Raw genomic sequence first — 19,957 nt, forward strand, 5'->3', positions numbered from 1 at the left:
GTATGTGCAGAATGTTGTTGACCCCTTCTGTTGTCATTCTTGCAGCAGGAAGGTGATGTGTTTTTCCAACAGGATAATGCTCACTCACATGCTGCCTGTAAAACTCGATGTGCACTGCAAGGCATGCAGCAAGTTTCCAGGCTAACACTAACTCTGGACTTGTCTCCAATCGAGCACATGTTGGATGCGATGGGACAAAAAACGACTCGTCAACCAACACCCTTACAGAACTACATAGACAGATTGAGCAGGTGTGGAATAACATATCTGAGGACAATATTCACCATCTTTACAACCGATCGGATGCCAGAGTCAGCGACTAAATTGCAGCCCGTGGAGTTACACCATGTACTAACATGCATGTTCCAGCATGGGTTGATACTCAGTATCACAGAATCGCTTGTGCTATTGACCTTGTAATCATCTTGTGCACCCCCAGATGCACTGTTGCAACAATAAATCTTGAGCAAATTGGAAACCTCTAAAAGAGGTGTACTACTTTTTTTTCCAGCAGTGTACACGTCAGGCACAGAAAATAACACATGTTAACTCACAAAAAAATGTTCTGAAACAAGGGAATGAGCTGTGTATTTCATATTTCATAGCAGTGATGGATAATATAATGACACGAATGGCAAGAGAAATAGCACAATGGTAACAGTGAATCTGTTTGGGGATGATTTGATGGTATGAGGGAACGAGGAAAAGGAAGTACAGAGGCAGTTATATATTTGAGAAAATGTTGTGCAAGAATGTGTTCCAAAACTTAATGCAAAGAAGTGTGAGCTAGTAATTAAACAAGAAAAAAGTACAGACCTACAGTAAATCTGACACTGGGTGCTGAGCAGCAGAAAACAGTGGAAAGATTTAAGAGCAGAGTGTCATAAAAGAAAATGCAAGGAATGACAGAGATGTAAATGAATGGGTGACTCAAGTCGACAGAAAGGTATGAGAGGAATGATATGGAATAACAAAGTCCCCCAGAAAAATAAGGTGATATACCAAACACATTAACGAATCAAGCCTGGTGAACGCCACAGAAACATAGGTTATGAAGAAGAAGGAAAGGGGAAAAAAGTAAGGTATGAGAAAGTGAGAGAATTTTTCAGAAGCTGGCTAGGTGCAACAAAAATGAAAGAGATGAGAAATGACAATGTAAATGTGGTAACACTTCTGCAAGAGAAGATTGAGGAAAAAGGATTAAAATGTTATGGGCATTTGAAGATAATGGAAGACACAAGGAAGCTTGGGAAGACTCATGACATGAAGGTAGAGGGCAGCAGAGCATGGGAAAGCCTAAAGGACAGGTGAATATAAGTAGTGGAAGAAAGTATGTGGAAGAATGCAGAAGACAGGGCCTAGGTAAAGAACAGGGGGCTGGTAGGAAGAACAGAGAAAGTGGAAGGGTTTGTGTCACCAGCAACTGGCTACATACACAGGCAATATTAGTTCCAATGTTGCCTGGCTTATGATCCTGGAACCAAGTTCAATGGAGTTATGCGGTCCTCAGACAATGTAAATTGTATTAAAATTTGTTCAGGAAGCCAGCAAATGCACAAGCTATTCATCAGAACTTTGAGCTTCCAAGCCTAAAATGCCTGTATCCCTGCAGCTGAAGGGAATAAGGAGAATGGCAGCCAAAAGAGAAGCTGGAAGATAGTGTAAAATCATAGAACATAACTTATACTATTAAGACCAATAAACTTAAAAGTAACTGTCAGATACACAAGACTGAAATACACAGGATTGGGACGAACAACCATATTGTTAAGTCAGATCAGGGTAGGGGATGCTGAAAGGAGCAAAAGTTTCCAAATAACTATAGGTTGGAAATGCAACATTTTGAGATGACAAGCATTTAAACCAACGTGCCTCAGCTAATAAATATTACACTAAAGAGCACAGTTACTAATTAACTTAGCTGAAGATAATGATTTTGGTTGAACAGTCAAACTGGACAACATTTAAATTCCTATCTATAGGTGGTGATGTTAAAGCTTGGTTATTAAATTAACCACACTAAAAGTACTGTATTGACGTAACCACAGCATAACAAAGGAGCAGCTCAGTTAGACAGAACAGCACTGCCAGGTACACCCAAATGCGTGCTTACAGGACAAACCTCCATGTGCTTGTCACTGATTGACTGTTATTTTATGGCTGCAGCTCTACAACAGTGTGTTTCTGATGAGTGATCTGGAAATTTTTGCTATATTCAATGAACCCTACCCTGTTCTGACATTGTCGACATGTTGCTTTTCTCCACACTGTAAAGTGGAAACTCATTTACATTTTGGTAACTATGAAGAAATGGTACTTTAAGAAAAAATGAGATGGTAGGGAAACATTGTGTACAGATAGAAAATGTGCTAAGGTGAAGGGTAACTCATTCTGAATGAAAAATCAAGACAGAATAAAATGTAAAGGATCAAATTACATCAGACATACTATTCATCATCTATTCTCACATGAGACTTATATATAGACAGATGAAAAGTTCACTTACATTCAAAGGGTAACAATAGATGCACTGACAAAATACAGGTATTTTGATCACACTTTTTCAGAAGCAGTGGTCCTCTTTGCTTGAACAAGGAGGGAAGGGGAGAGAATTAAACACCATATTAAGAAAATATTGTCCAAGAGCCCAATTTTAAAAGAGGAATTGGTGTTGAATGGTGTGGAAACAAAACACACAAAAGTAAATTAGATTTAAAAATCTACAATAGTAAAAAAGCTCTAGGACAGAAAACACACTCATAAAATGGATATAAATTAATAATTAAAGTGAGGGGAGAAGTGAAGTAGTAATAACAGCAGGATGGATGGATGGAGGGACAAACGAATAGGAGCAGCATGGTTATGTTATGCTACAGTAAAAAGCGGAATCAAAACAAACAAGAAAAAAGGATGCAAATATGAGGAGAGAGGGGGGGGGGGGGGGGGGGGAGGAGGAAGAAGAAGAAGACTTGTGGGTACAAGGAGAATTACATAAGAAATAAATGGGAAGTAACAAGCTGCTCTTACCACTAATAAGTGCTGTGATCTTCCTTTTGTTACTTTCATTTCCACATCTGCCCATTTGTATTCTTGCTAAATCTCATCTCCTTATCTCTGAACTATTGACTGTATTGTTTGATATAGGTCATTCCATATCAACTCACCTAGGCCTCCATGCTTGACCATCTCAGATTTTGTCGAAAATTTATGTGAAGATTCACAAATGTCCCCAATGAACAATGGTAAAGTTTAACATTCGTTGAAGCAACACTGACTGAGATAGTCATTTTTTTAAAAAATACTTGCACAACTTTGTGCAAAGTGAGCATGAACTTATGGTGACTTGGAGCTGTTATATCTCTGGCAATAGTGCGTTGAAAGAAATTAAATTTGGTCACCTTGCACAACCTTACGCATTCTCTTAAGAATAAAAATTAAAAGTGTTATACAAGCAATGTTCAGCCAGAAAATGTTAAGAAAAATTACCAGAAAAAAGTCAAAATTTGGCTTCTTGAATCTCAGAGACTAAATGTAAAACAGACACGAAACTTGGTACGTAGTAATGTAATAACACAAGGGTCTCAAATGTTAAGTTTCATTTATGTACCCTTCCCAATAACTAATAAATTAAGTGCCTAGTTTAAGGTTATTTTAAAAGGAAAAAAATGTGGTATTTTCGAACTTATTTTGCAAAAAATTATGCTCTACACAAGTTTCCAAACTTGTCACATAAGAAAGATCATGGTTTGAACCACAAAGCAAAGTGTATTTAATTATTCAACACAGGCTAATAATGCCATATAATTTGATGGGCATGAAAAAATGTAAACTTTGGATTCTCATATCTGACAGAGTAAACACAAGCTGGACATGAAACGTAATACACAATAGCTTGATACCACAAAGGTGTAAATACAAAATTTCATTCATGTACTATTTATAAATAATCTACAATTCGTCACGAAGATGATGAATTTGTGAAGTAGCAGAAACAGGGGATATGTGACACTTCTTTTACACATAATGTTTTCTATTTCAGCTTCAAAACAACTCTCATTTGAAATAACATGTTTTTAAGCACCCCCCCCCCCCCCTCCCCCCTGCCACCACCACCAAACAGTGGATTTAATTTCCATTATTAGCTAACAATCATACATAATCTGAGGCAAAGTAGCCATAAAAACCTGATATAAATAAAGTTTTAACTTTGGCTTCTTATATTCATTGATTAAAGGCATGATAAACACGAAACTTTGGACACAACAACTTAGCAACATAATATTTTCCAACATAAAATATCATTCATATACTGCTTTCCAAATTTCTACAAAATTATTTCAGATTAGATTTGTGTACAAATTACAAAAATAGATGACACTTTTTGAAAAGTGGTTTTCCATAATTGACTTCAAACTTGGAAAGAGCATGTTTTCAAGCATCCAGAAAAACCATATTCGATTTTCCAGTGCACGCAACAATACCTGAAAATGACAGACATTTTTGACAGAATGTACCATGGCAACAGGTTACAGCATGGCAACCTGTTTTCATGTTTCACTGCATGTGTTCCTATTTTTAAACTGACAAGTACTATTGCACTACTAAATTGTGCCGGTGCATGGTGACATTTTCACTACCTGTTCAAGAACATGAACCAGCAATCCATCCCCACAGGGGTCACACAACACCAACTATGATTGGGTTTCTTCATCTAGATTCCCAAGCCTTTAATTTGGTTTCTTAATTTACAATCCAAAATCTTGTGGTGGTACCTGTCTGCTTACAAAGTACCTTTTCTTGAATTCTCAAATCTGTAAGAATATCTCACATAGGTGGCAAGCAAAATGTAATATCAATTTTGATTTTAAACTTCTTGAAATTGCAGTTCACGTTTTTCATTATTTTTGAACCACAGTTCACTTTCTGGAACTTGATACTGTCGGCCAGTTTATTAAATTACATTAATAGTTGTTCCATCATTCATGAACATGACATTTCATAATGATGTGGAACTTGTCAATGATATTAAAATAAAGGAGAGTGTGGAAATCCTGTCTTTCAGGCCAATGAAATGAATGAGCCGTACCTTGAGGTTGCATAAATTTTATCATAACATCATTTTGTTCCATTTATATGTCAACAATGTTGCCAATCCACCATTCGTTACTATACATACAGGTAATGTAGTGGCCAGATAACAGCTCAGTCATTTTGAAACTTAGGATGGCTGTGCTAGATAGGTGTGCAGAAAGGTGTACAGTATACTGCTGCATCCGTTTTCAATACAAATTCAAAAAACTTAGCAGTAATCCACGGGGTTTCAAATTAAAACTGAAGAGTCCTCTTATAGGTCACTCCTCATATTCTGTTGAGGAGTTCCTTGTAAAATTAAGCTGATTCCTATGTTATATTGCTGATTGCACTTACTTAAACTTACGGCTTGACTTTTTTGGGTTCATAAACATTTTATTTTATCTGTCATTACTTTTATGTTGTAATTTCATGTACTGACATGTTCCATGACCTTGGAGATTTCCTCCTCAATTTGGTCCTATGGAACTAGACATGTAAATAAAATAAAATAACTCTGGCAACACAATTTATTGTGTCATTAGAAACTTTGCTGATACTAATTGAGTCAATGAAGTGGTACAAACTGATGACGTTCTCTCATACCGGCAACCACGCTGTCTTTTTGCCACCTTATTTCAAGGAACTTTTTGCTTTCCTATATTGCTTGTTTTGGAACACACATATTTGATGACATACATTTTGGTCTGGTCATGAAAGTTGAATAGATCTTTAGGCGGCATCAGTATTTGATTTGTAAATGGCCTCTGTAGGCTTGTATGAGTAGCCACTCACTTGGTTGTGTCACCATTCCCAACACTTGCAGATTTTTCGTGACTGATGCCAAAAATGTTCCATTCCCTGTCACTGTTAAAATAATTTTTATGGCTATACAGACTGACAAAACTTTTATAATCTTTATATTTTGCAGCTGAGACATCACTGAAATAATGTTTTTGTTTTAGCTGACAAAAAGTCAAACAATTTTTGAATAAACATATGTACCTATTGCAAGTGATCCGAAATAATGCAACAATGAACAGTTTGCAACATGCCATCATTGTCATAATATGCTACGAACGATGTAATACAGAATGTGAATTTTCCCTATTAAACCCCTGAGTAGCATCTTCAACAACAAACTAACAATTTTTAATAAGTCTTTGGAACCTAAATTAAGAAACAAAATAACAAGCTTGGGAACCTGGATGAAGAAACCCACCCATGGTTGGTACCGGATAACCCCAATGGCAATGGAATTGCTGGTTCTTGTTCTCGAAATGGTAGTGACAATGTCACCATGGACCAACACATTATAGTGAGATATTTCTTGTCAATTTAAAAACACAAATCACGTGCAACAAAACACAGACAACAGGTCACTGCAATTTGGCCTGTTGCTGTGGTAGATTCCCTCAAATTTGTCCATCATTTTCAGGTACTGTTAGTGCATACAGGAAAATCAATCATGATTTTCTGGATGTTTGAAAACATGTCCTTTCCAAAACATGCCCTTTCCAACTTTGATCAGTCTGGAATCAATTATGGAAAACAAATTTTATGACAGCAAATTGAAAGTGATCTATTTTTCTAATTTTTAGGGAAATCAGGTTGAACTGGTCTTGTAGAAATTTGGAACGCAGTATGTGAATGATACTGTATACTGGAAAATCTTATGTTGTTAAGTTGTTGTGTCCAAAGTTTCATGTTTATCGTGCCTCTAATCAATGAGATACAAAAAGCCAAACTTCATACACAGTGTAATTTTTCCATCTACTTTGCCTCATTTTATCTAGCATTGTTAGCCCACATTGAATAATTAAATACGTTTTGTTCTGTGGTTCAAATTACGGTCTTTCTAATAATCCTAGTTTGGAGAGATTTATACAACATTATTTCTTTCCACAACATCAGGTTGAAAAAATTGCAGTTCTTACCTTTTTACAAAATCTTCAATTTTGCACTTAATTAATTCAGAACTGGAAAGTGGTGCATAATGAAACTTTATGTTTGATATCCTTGTGTTGTTAGGTTACTGCATTCAAAGTTTCATGTTGTAAGAAAATGGAGCATCTACAGCGGTCCCTAAGATGTTATTTATTGCATAGCTACCAGTTTCGGCACTTCAGTGCACCATCTTCAGGCCCTAGTTGATCAAGATCCATACATATGAAGCATCAGTGACCAACATAACTGGTTTTTGCACACTAACTGTAACTGTGATGTTGACTCTCCAACCATTAACAGTCCTCCAGTCACAAAGATGGGGGGGGGGGGGGGGGGAAGTTTGTCATACCTTTAGTCCCTGAGATGTAAGAAGCCAAACTTTGACTTATTTTTTGATGCCAATTTTTTTCAGCTTTTCTGTCTAAAATTTTCTGGCTAATTATCACTCATAAAATTCTTTTCATTATTGTTCTTAAGAGAACATGTAAAGTTGTACAAGATGGCCAAATTTTATTTCTTTCAACAAAATATTGCCCTAGATATAACAGCTCAAAGATGCCAGAAATTCATGCTCGCTCTACACACTTATCCTGTCATGTACAGAGTCAAACAGATGATTATATCTCGGCCAGCATTGCTTCAACAAATGATAAACTTTACCGATGTTGGTTGGGGTCCTGTACAAATGTTCACATTAAATTTCAACGAAATCCATGATTGTCGAGCAGGAAAATGTTCTGAAATTAGGCAATCTGATATGGAATGACCCCCACAGCAATTTTCTAAAGTATATGGCATCTGAATCTTGTCTACTATGCTCCACTATTAAATTCAATTTAACAGACTTCCTTAGAACACCTGCTTTCTAAGACCTCCATAAATTCTTACTGTTCTCCTCTTTACTCCCTGTTTCAAGAAGATAGGCTGCAATACCTTTAACCTTGTTGATCAGACATGTTCTTTGTTTCACTTGGAACTGAACTTTTGCGAAATCTTCTAAGATAAACTCTGCTCACAAATGCAATGATACAACTAAGAGCTTGACAGTGGACATTTATTTGTAATATCATTTTGATGTGTGCCTGTAGTGATACGCAAAAAATGAAAAGGATGTCAACACCTCTGTTAATCATCTGTCATACTATAAATATGGTGCTAATGTACTGGAACTGTTCAATCCATGAAACAAATCACCTAACATTTTCCAGAAAATTTTTATACAGCCTACCTAAGCCAGCTTTTCTGCACATTGTGAATGGACCACTACGGACAGCTTGCTTCACCGTTTCGGTTTCAGTTGGTTCCTCCACAACTTCAGGCTCTTCAGCTTCATTTTCTTCCTGTTCTGCCTCTTCTCCATCTTCTCCCTCAACAGGAGTCTTTTTCCTTTTGTTGCGACGAGCTTCCAGAGCTGCTTCTCTCTGTTTAGCTCTCCATGCTGCCTGCATGGCTGGAATTTCATGTGAGTAATAAAGGAGGAAATGAGAATGTACATCCTTTAACTCTTCTGTGGTCTGAACAGATTTCAACCTGTAAAAGAGAGAGTCGCACAATATCCATAAAAATTATCAGTTTTTCTTATTAAAATAGGGCACAAACACAGAAACAACACACTAGCAAAAAAGCAACAAACATGGAAATTTATGTTACATCTAATATGCAACTGTTTCTCCCAGTTCCACTGTATATAAACTCTTGCAATTGTATTACATAAACAGAGCATCTGCTTGTTACCACTTACCCAGAGTGCACCTCCAGTACAAACGCACCGTTACTATCATCACTAAAAATTCATTCATTTTCCAATACAGTGCATTGATCATAATCAACAATTCTGTCTCAATTTTTCCTGTAACTAACCAACAGGTACTATCCCATCTCTCTGATTTTACCTTATTTCCTTCATCATCCATGCAGCACCAAACTTCAACACCCGTGGACTTTTTTTTTGCTATTTATCTACAGCAGACCTGCTGTTCTTTATACTGCAACTGTCCTTTATACTGACACGTAAACATAAAATAAAATCTCTGGATTAGAATTTGTTAATTAGCATCCTCAATATTAACGTCCTTACCTACTGGTTCATGATTATTGCGTGTGGGGACATACCCAGTGTAAATCCTGCTCTATGCCACACACACATAAGAAAATCAATATTTTATTTCACTTAAGAAGCCATGGACCTTGAGAGCAGTACATGACGAATACAGACTCTCCATTTTGTGCTTCTGTGATATTCACTGCTTTTCACATTCTGTTTCACATTTTGTTGCTGCCACCTATCTCTGACATCATTGTGTAATAATTACTCAGACAGTAGGTGGCAGCACTAGCAGTGGAGGGCATATAAAGCATGTCCAGGAGAAGGGTGGTCATGCAGTTATCGTCATAATGCTGAAAACAAGTGATTCATCTGACATACAAAAGAGCATGACCATAAGCTTTTGGGCCAAGAGTAGAAGCATGTCTGAAATGGCTAAGTTTGTACACTGCTCACATACTGCCATGGTTAAAGTATACCGTGAGCGGCAAAACGGCACATCCGTAATTGGCACCAAGGCAACTGTGGTGGATCACAAGCCTTAGAAGACAGGGGTGAACAACAGCTGTGAAGATGTGAACAGCGAATAGACAGTAAATGTTGAGCAACGGACTGTCCAGATGAACCAAAGTGCTACCAACAGTGTCGTCTCAACAACTGTTCAGAAAACGTTGCTGTGCATGGGCATCTGCAGCACGCGCCTTGTTCATGCAGCCAAGCTGACTGCTGTTCATTGGTGAGGAAGTATGCAATTTACATGCCAGTATCACAACCGGACATCCACTGGGTGATGACAGGCAGCCCTATCAGATGAAACACATTTTATGCTCCATCAGTCAGATGGTTACTGGCATGTATGGCTTGAAACGTCTGAAAGCAAACACTCTGAACCAATCATCAGAAGCTTCCAAGCTAGAGAAGGGTCTGGGGAAATGTTTTCATTGCATTCCCTAGGTAATATCATCATTCTGGAAGGCACAATGGATCAACATAAATATGCATCCATCCTTGGGGACCTTGTCTACACATAAATGCAGAGTGTTTAACCTCAGCAGGATAGCATCTACCTAGAGGACAAAGATATGTATCACACAGCTCACAGTGTACATGCGTGTTTCGAAGAACACCAGTAAAGTTTACCATACTCTCATGGCCACTAAACTGCCCAAATTTAAACCCAATCAAGACTCTGTGGGACCACTTCGATTGGGCTGCTAGTGTCATGGATCCTCACCCAAGACACTTGAAGTCAGCATGGCTCCAAATATCTGTTGGTGCCAGAACCTCATTGACTGTCTCCGTGCATGTCTCGCGGTGTTCCATGCTGCAAAAGGTAGATATTCAGGCTTTTGACAGGTGGTCATATTAGTGTGATTGGACACTGCACTTGTTACTTGATATCAGGATAGACAGAAGGCACTGCCTGATACGAAACATTGAACCTAGTCACATTAAGTATGTGGCTAAAATGTTAATGCTAAAAAATATCTGGGCAGCACCAAACTATGCAAGTTTTGTGTTATGTTTATCAGATTATGTATCAATTTGTATTCTTTGATACCTTGGTTGTCTTTTCTGTTTTTTACACAAGGTGTGGTCATTTTCAAAGTAAATCTACTATTATTCACAGTAAAATTGCTTCAAAGTCAAATCAACTGCACCACTTAATGCCCAACACCAGGTGGCTGTGATCTATCAGCTGCCATGCAATGCTGTCAGTGGTACTGGTCATAAAGCTAGCTATGACAACACGATATGTTTTGAAATCATAGTGCTTGAAAAGAGAACTTGCTGTTTACCTTGTGTTTTGGGCAACTGTAGTTAACACTCTGCATCAAGAGCCTTAAGCACTGTGAATTATATTGTTCCTTTTCATCTTCTTGGCAGGTATGTGACCATTCCGAACTACTAAGGAAGACAATGAGTTCCAACAAGCTTTCAATGTGCTCCGCAAAAGGGTGAATACATGGAATTAAATAATAAAAACCTGATATTTTGCATGGACAAAAATACTGAGCACAAATCAGAATTACTTTTTTCCTCTTTATGGTGTCATAACACACTTTTAAACTTTTACAGTCACGATTCGATCCAATGTTTCATCAATTAAAGTCAACAGTGACTTCTTCCCCATCTACTGGTTTGGTAGCCATGCAGTTACCTTACCATTTTTTCCCCCTTCAATCATGTCATTATACTGGCACAAGATGATTCCCAACAATAAATCATTTTCAGCTGTGGAGAAGTTTGAAGACTGTGCCTTCTCCTGCTAATTTCCCTCCATCTTTACAACTTTATTTCTGAAGGTATGATAATCAAATGCAGTTAAAGTGTAATAATAATGTGTATATCCAATTGGCAGTATTACCAAGTATGCTTTGTGCTAATTAAGATCAATAATGAACATTGTTTATTTGATAAATGTCTAGCATTATACAATGTAGCAGTTGTGACCTGTGTTCATTTACTGAATCAAGATCAAAAATGATCTCCAGTCATTGAATTGTAAACACTTGGCCCTTAATGAGCACTTAATTGAAGGATAATACACTCAGACTTATTATTTTGATATGAATATTCAAGTATTCCTACTATGTATTTTACAAAATTGTGGAACAATTTTATGAAAATAAATTTCATTGAAATTTTTGCACCAGTGGTATACATCAATCACGAAAGAGCAAGCAGGGCTTATCAGTCAGACACCAGGATTAAGATTTTTCTTGTAAGACATGAGAGTACTATCTCCTGAAGTGAGTGTGATTCTCTGATTAGATGCACTAAACAAATCATGATTATGTATGATATGGCCTCATAAACAACATCCTTTTTAATACAAAATGGTATGTAAGAAGCTGTCAGTCTTATTAAAAAACCGTTGATACATAATATCAAACTAGGCTCCGATTCAAATCATTATACAGACTGAGGAAAAATCAGTTTTACATAATTTCCTATACCTTTCAATATCTTCTTCCTTTAGTACACGAACACTGTCTGGAATTGGCTGGTCAGGATCCTTCATCAGTTGTTCTGCCTGATAATCCCGCATTTTTTCAAATAATGACAATAAATTTGTTTTCCTTGTTCGTAGCTGACACCACTGAAATGAATCAAAATTCATCCAATTGTTAGTTATTTTACAGAGCGTAAATAAGAATCAAATTTATTTTAGATCCAAGAACATTACATCAACATTCTAAGCTACCAGGGCACATTTCTTGTTTCTGAGCAGTAGGTACAATCCAATATTTCACATTTATACACATTCCTAGCATTTTGTAATTTTAAATCTTTTTCAATAGGTTTTTACTTGTCTCATACGTTTCTCCATTGTCTCTAAAGAACATGCCCTGCTTGTGAAAGAGAACTATTGTATTGTTGTCATGTTTCCTGTTTACAAACTCAATCATAAATTCTGAGTAAGTTAACAGATGACTGCATAATTTTTTGCTACATTATATCATAAACTTTGACATTAATTCATTTTATTAACCCTTTGACTGCCACAGATGTGCTCTCTACATACCATGCTGAGAGCGGCTTTATCATTGCTGTACGAGGGGCATTTGCAAAGTCCGTGCAAAGTCCGAGAGATGGCACCACCGGTGCGTATCAAGGTCATGTTTAGTTAGTAGCATCTTTGGAAGGAACACACACCAAGTTTATGCCATATTGGTCTATTTTTTTGTGTTTGGCATTCGTGTGAATCAAGGAAGTCGAGTAAATGTCAAAAAATGGATGAAAAAGATTTCGTGTAGTGATTAAACATTACTTTATGAAAGGCCTCAGGAGACTAAAGAGAAGCTTGATAAACATTACGGTGACTCTGCACCTTTGATTAGAACAGTTTATAAGTGGTTTCAAAATTTTCAGAGAGGCCATATGGGCACAAGTGATGCTGAACGTTCTAGATGCCCTGTGGAGGTTACGACTCCGGAAACCATTGATAAAATCCATGATATGGAGGTGGATGACAGAGAGTTAAGGTGTGTGAGATTGCTAGTGCTGTGGGCATCTCAAATGAACGAGTACATAATATTTTGCATAAATATTTGAACATGAGAAAGCTATCTGCAAGATGGGTTCCACGACTGCTCATGCTTGACCAAAAACGGAATTGTGTGAAGTGTTGCAAGGATGGTTTGCGTCAAAATTTAAAAAAAAAAAGAAATAAATGCCAAAAATGGAAAAATATAACAGAAAAACTGGCAAAATAATACAAAATTTGGCAGCAAATAACACAAAATTTGGCCATAAAATAAATCAATTTTTTCCTGTCCCTATCCGTAATCTATAGGGTCAAGAAATTTCACTAATACTTGTATGGAAGAAGCTCTGAACTGATCACATATCATAAGTCTCTGGTTCCAATATTCGATCTAAATAAACAGCTCCCAATAATGACAGTTTTACAATGATCAGTCACATTGACAGGATGGAATTGCGAAATCAGATACATGTCCATAGCAAAACATTGTGATGCTGATGTCTCATCAAGGCTGCCTACTGATGTGGATAAAAATTATTCAATATGTCTGAAGAAGTTAATAAACAATTCAATTCATTTTTGGTTGATCACAGAAAAATTCAAGAAGCTGTGAACAAATATGCAGTACTCAAAATGACTCTGCATTATGTGTAAAATGTATGGCCCGACTATTGCCAAATGATAAAAATATTTTGGAGCCATATTTTAACAAAAGGACTGTCTTGAGCACCAGCCATGACTTGTCACTTCTTCAGTCAGGTTTCACAAGAGTTCTCATACTCAAAATGTACCAAAAGAAAATACTGAAGATTCTTCATGGTGAACACTGGAGTTTCATCAAAATGAAACAAATGGACAGAAGATGTTGTTGGTGGCCAAATATGGATGAAGAAAATAAATAAATGGTTTTACAATGGCAAAAGGTAAAACAAAACCTATACAAGGATTTTCAAAACTGGTCCCAAGCAACAGAACCATGGGAAAGAATCCATACTGATTACTTTGGATCATTTTGGAAAGCATCCTGATTCAAAATATTTGAAATGACGTCAACAACTTCCGAAGCCACAATGAAGGCACTCAAAGAGATCTTTGCTATAGGTGGCTTCCCCCAGAACATAGTGTGTGACTGGTACACAATTTGTACCACAAGAATTCAAAGATTTCTGTGGCAGGAATCGCACTGAACATCTGGCTACAACTCCGTTTCACTCTGCTTCAAATGATGGTGAAGCAGGCAGATTTGTCAGGACTTTCATGGAAGCCATGAAAAAGGCTAACTGGGCTCGACGGAAAATGCTGATTACTTACCAGACAACTCCAATAACATGAAAATCACCTGCTGAACTATTTCATATCCTTCCATCAAAAGAGAAGGCAAAGCCAAAGAAGATTTCAAAATTTCAGGTTGTTTATCAAGTGTATGCCAAAAATTTCTCAAACAATTTATTAACTGGATCACCAAGGAACACTGGCAGTGTAATCAAACAGCTGGGAAATATGCTGTACACTGTGAAACTGCCTTATGGAACTGTCAAAGGGAATTAAAACAACTCAGAAAATTTTGCATCTTGTAGAAAAGAAGATGAACGGCACTGAATTCGGCTGTCTCCTGGATCAGTAGTAGAACAGGATGAAAAATGGACTCCTGGACACTTTAATGACCGAACCATACAATACACAGATTGAGGTGACATCAACCGGACTTAGGAGATCAACAAGGATTTGTTGAACTGGTACAGCCCATCCTCAAATTAACTAGTGAAGAAAGGTTATATTTGAACTGTACAGAATTACTGCTTTGTGTTTTGTGTTAATAAGGGTGTGCATTAAAGCACAGGCTATCACAAGAATTTTGACTACATAACCACTACCCAAATAACATATTAGGCTGGAAGATTTTATATGACTTTGGACTGACATACACTCATTTAGGTCATTTCCAACCTTAGCTACCAGTCCTGTGTACACTGTTATTTCCATGTTAGCTTTACCTTGTGACTATGATCATATACAGACAACATTCACTTCCCAACACCTGCAACTAATAATCTTGTTTCATTTACTATACATAGGTGCAATGAACAGTGTCATCCTTTATCGAAGGTTTAACTAGACTGACTGTGAGAAGAAAGCTTTCAATATCGAATGAGACCATTTGATTTCAATTGATATAGCTACTCCCATCAGTCACAATAGAATCTCAATTTTGTGTAGCATTGCTCATAGCTATTGCGTTTGTGAATGAAGAGTTGTATTGTTAGTTGTTTGGAATTAAAGTTTTTTCTGTCCGTTTTCAGGCGGAGAATATTAAGAAGAGAGACAGCAACACTCTCTTAAGGGAAGAGAGAGTAAAAATTCTCGAGAAAGTTAAAACTCATCATACAACACTGAATGGATGAACTAAGACCTCACATAACAGCACCTGTGGAAACTGTAACTCAAGACACGCTTGCTGCAGTGTCGGAAAAATCTGAATACCGCATTGACACATTCCGTGCATCTCAAGGATGCATATTGAACACCAATGAAACGGATGAAATAAACTTTTTCAGTTTCCCATTCATCAAAAATCAAAATTCATAGTATATGTTTCTTATAGTATATAGTATATGTTTCACAGTATATGTTTCTTATAATTAGGCCACTACAAAGGTGGGAGATAACAACTACTCACACATGCGTCTTTGCATGGGTTCGATAAAAAGGAGTAGCAACAATACCGTAACATGAATGATGTGCGTCATACGGTATGTATGCTATCTGTAGCTGATAGGAAAGGGTGGGGTGAAGTATGCAATCAGCAGAACAGGTTGTGTTTGAGTCAGTTGCGGTATGTACTATCTCAAAGTTGGAAAGGCTAGTTCCACCGCTTTAACAGTATGTCTGGGAAATATGAAAAAGGTGCGTGGATCAAGACTGAAGTGGCACTTGGTCGGAATGCACAATAATATTTCCTTCCAGCGATGCATCCTATCAACTTTCGCGACAATACAAGATGCCAAATGACGAGCCTTGTGCAGGAACTCTGCGTATTTGGCAGTGGGAGATACTAGAACATCCACTGTATTCACCAAATATGAGTACCCTGATTATGATTCGTTCGCCAAAATGAGGGAACTACTTCGTGGTAGGTGTTACAGCAAATAATAAGACACCATATGGCGGTCCTAGTGAGACATCATCACAGATGGATGCACTGACAGTGTATGACGTCTTCCACGTGGGTGTGGAAAGTGACGAGATGTGAGACGGGCATGTAATAAAGTGAATTTCACTCATTGAAGTCTGGCATGAATTATAACCAAATTGCCACTACTTTTAATCCACCTAATGCATATCACCATACCCATTTATTTTGACTCATAAAAATTTGTCAGCAGTCTTGTGTGAAACCTGTTTACAATTTTGGTTTGCTATCTACATGGATTTCCACTTACAGTACTGCCCTGGCTGCACACTTTTCTGGGTTCAGAACTGATATCTTTAGCTTGAATTTACTTTGGCTTGCACCACAGCACATTTACTTGACATAAAATACGACGAAATACTCCAACAATACAGTTTGATTACCATCTCGTAACTGTCGGACCTGGTGGTCTACCGGTACAGTGCATGCCTGCAAATCGAGAATCGTGGGATCAAATCCCAGTCAAACAACAAATTTTTCAGTCTGCGTTTAATCCAGCCTTCACCTCTTAATGATATGAGGAGTCGGCAGAAACAACATGTAGTGCGGATTCCCTGTGGATTCCCTTTCCCCAGTTGGACAAGTGGTGTACGTTAACGATAAGCAAATCGCCAAAGTGGCGTCCAATTGAAAGACTTAAACCAGGGTACTGACAAACGCAAAATTTATTATTATTATTATTATTGCCCAGAGGTACATCCTGATGAAAGGTTTCATGTTACACAAGAAGGCATTGGAAGTGGCCAGTATACTCGAAATCGAGACTCTCTCTGTATCCAGCAAGTGGGTGCAAGATTTAAGAAACATTATAATGTGATTTACGAAGCTGTATGTGGGGAAAAAAATAATGTGAACATAAAAACTGTTAGCGAGTAGCAGACTGGTGAGTTGAAAAAAATTTGAACAGCACTATGAACTGAACAACATTTTCAATGTTGATGAAACAGGTCTCTTTTTACCTTTCTACCACGAGAATCACATGTGTTCCAAGGTGGAAATTAGCATGGAGTGAACCATTGTAAAGTTCACCATACAGAAATGTTAGGCATTAATTTTGATGGCTCTAAAAATAAAACACTTTGTGATTTGCAAATCAAAGAAATGACATTGTTTTAAAATGTGAAAATTTTGCCCACAAACAAAAATTCCGATCACAAAGCATGGATGTGTCAGAACTCTTCGAATATATATATATATAATAGAGGGAAACATTCCACATGGGAAAAATATATCTAAAAACAAAGATGATGAGACTTACCAAACAAAAGCACTGGCAGGTCGATAGACACACAAACAAACACAAACATACACACAAAATTCAAGCTTTCGCAACAAACGGTTGCTTCATCAGGAAAGAGGGAAGGAGAGGGAAAGACGAAAGGATGTGGGTTTTAAGGGAGAGGATAAGGAGTCATTCCAATCCCGGGAGCGAAAGACTTACCTTAGGGGGGAAAAAAGGACAGGTATACACTCGCACACACACACATATCCATCCGCACATACACAGACACAAGCAGACATTTGTAAAGGCAAAGAGTTTGGGCAGAGATGTCAGTCGGGGCGGAAGTAAAGAGGCAAAGATGTTGTTGAAAGACAGGTGAGGTATGAGCGGCGACAACTTGAAATTAGTGGAGGTTGAGGCCTGGCGGATAATGAGAAGAGAGGATATACTGAAGGGCAAGTTCCCATCTCCAGAGTTCTGACAGGTTGGTGTTAGTGGGAAGTATCCAGATAACCCAGACGGTGTAACACTGTGCCAAGATGTGCTGGCCGTGCAGCAAGGCATGTTTAGCCACAGGGTGATCCTCATTACCAACAAACACTGTCTGCCTGTGTCCATTCATGCGAATGGACAGTTTGTTGCTGGTCATTCCCACATAGAAAGCTTCACAGTGTAGGCAGGTCGGTTGGTAAAATCACGTAGGTGTTTTCACACATGGCTCTGCCTTTGATCGTGTACACCTTCCGGGTTACAGGACTGGAGTAGGTGGTGGTGGGAGGTTGCATGGGACAGGTTTTACACCGGGGGCAGTTACAAAGGTAGGAGCCAGAGGGTAGGGAATAGTTCATCCCTATGAAATCACCAAATCACCTTCCCTACCCTCTGGCTCCTACCCTTGTAACCGCCCCCGGTGTAAAACCTGTCCCATGCACCCTCCCACCACCACCTACTCCAGTCCTGTAACCCGGAAGGTGTACACGATCAAAGGCAGAGCCACGTGTGAAAGCACCCACGTGATTTACCAACTGACCTGCCTACACTGTGAAGCTTTCTATGTGGGAATGACCAGCAACAAACTGTCCATTCGCATGAATGGACACCGGCAGACAGTGATTGTTGGTAATGAGGATCACCCTGTGGCTAAACATGTCTTGGTGCACGGCCAGCACATCTTGGCACAGTGTTACACCGTCCGGGTTATCTGGATACTTCCCACTAACACCAACCTGTCAGAACTCCAGAGATGGGAACTTGCCCTTCAGTATATCCTCTCTTCTCGTTATCCGCCAGGCCTCAAGCTCCGCTAATTTCAATTTGCCGCCGCTCATACCTCACCTGTCTTTCAACAACATCTTTGCCTCTGTACTTCCGCCTAGACTGACATCTCTGCCCAAACTCTTTGCCTTTACAAATGTCTGCTTGTGTCTGTGTATGTGCGGATGGATATGTGTGTGTGTGTGTGTGTGTGTGTGTGTGTGTGTGTGTGTGTGTGTGTGTGTGTGCGCGCGAGTATATACCTGTCCTTTTTTCCCCCCTAAGGTCTTTCCGCTCCCGGGATTGGAATGACTCCTTACCCTCTCCCTTATAACCCACATCCTTTGGCTTTCCCTCTCCTTCCCTCTTTCCTGATGAAGCAACCGTTTGTTGCGAAAGCTTGAATTTTGTGTGTATGTTTGTGTTTGTTTGTGTGGCTATTGGCCAACCTATTCATGGGTCGCTTAGAGGAAGCCTTCTTGGTTACCCAGGCCTGCCAACCCAAAGTTTGGTACAGATTTATTGATGACATCTTCATGATCTGGACTCACAGTGAAGAAGAACTCCAGAATTTCCTCTCCAACCTCAACTCCTTTGGTTCCATCAGATTCACCTGGTCCTACTCGAAATCCCATGCCACTTTCCTTGACGTTGACCTCCATCTGTCCAATGGCCAGCTTCACACGTCCGTCCACATCAAACCCACCAACAAGCAACAGTACCTCCATTATGACAGCTGCCACCCATTCCACATCAAACGGTCCCTTCCCTACAGCCTAGGTCTTCGTGGCAAATGAACCTGCTCCAGTCCGGAATCCCTGAACCATTACACCAACAACCTGAAAACAGCTTTCGCATCCCGCAACTACCCTCCGGACCTGGTACAGAAGCAAATAACCAGAGCCACTTCCTCATCCCTTCAAACCCAGAACCTCCCACAGAAGAACCCCATAAGTGCCCCACTAGTGACAGGATACTTTCCGGGACTGGATCAGACTCTGAATGTGGCCCTCCAGCAGGGATACGACTTCCTCAAATCCTGCCCTGAAATGAGATCCATCCTTCATGAAATCCTCCCCACTCCACCAAGAGTGTCTTTCCACCGTCCACCTAACCTTCGTAACCTCTTAGTTCATCCGTAAGAAATCCCCAAACCACCTTCCCTACCCTCTGGCTCCTACCCTTGTAACCACCCCCGGTGTAAAACCTGTCCCATACACCCTCCCACCACCACCTACT

At 38.8% G+C, this 19,957-nt stretch overlaps 1 protein-coding gene across 2 annotated transcripts in view; it reads right to left on the reverse strand.

Moving 5' to 3' along the window:
* Nucleotides 1–19,957, reverse strand: part of LOC124615351 (transcription elongation factor SPT6) — a 163,723-nt gene that overhangs the window by 71,317 nt on the left and 72,449 nt on the right. For both annotated transcript variants that reach the window (XM_047143174.1, XM_047143166.1), the window contains 2 exons: nt 12,022–12,164; nt 8,246–8,547 (listed from right to left, as the gene is read on the reverse strand). In XM_047143174.1, coding sequence (XP_046999130.1) covers nt 8,246–8,547; nt 12,022–12,164 — 445 coding nt within the window. The remainder of the gene's footprint in view (nt 1–8,245; nt 8,548–12,021; nt 12,165–19,957) is intronic.

Source organism: Schistocerca americana, chromosome 1, assembly GCF_021461395.2.
Source record: "Schistocerca americana isolate TAMUIC-IGC-003095 chromosome 1, iqSchAmer2.1, whole genome shotgun sequence".
NCBI classification, from domain to species: Eukaryota; Metazoa; Arthropoda; class Insecta; order Orthoptera; family Acrididae; genus Schistocerca; species Schistocerca americana.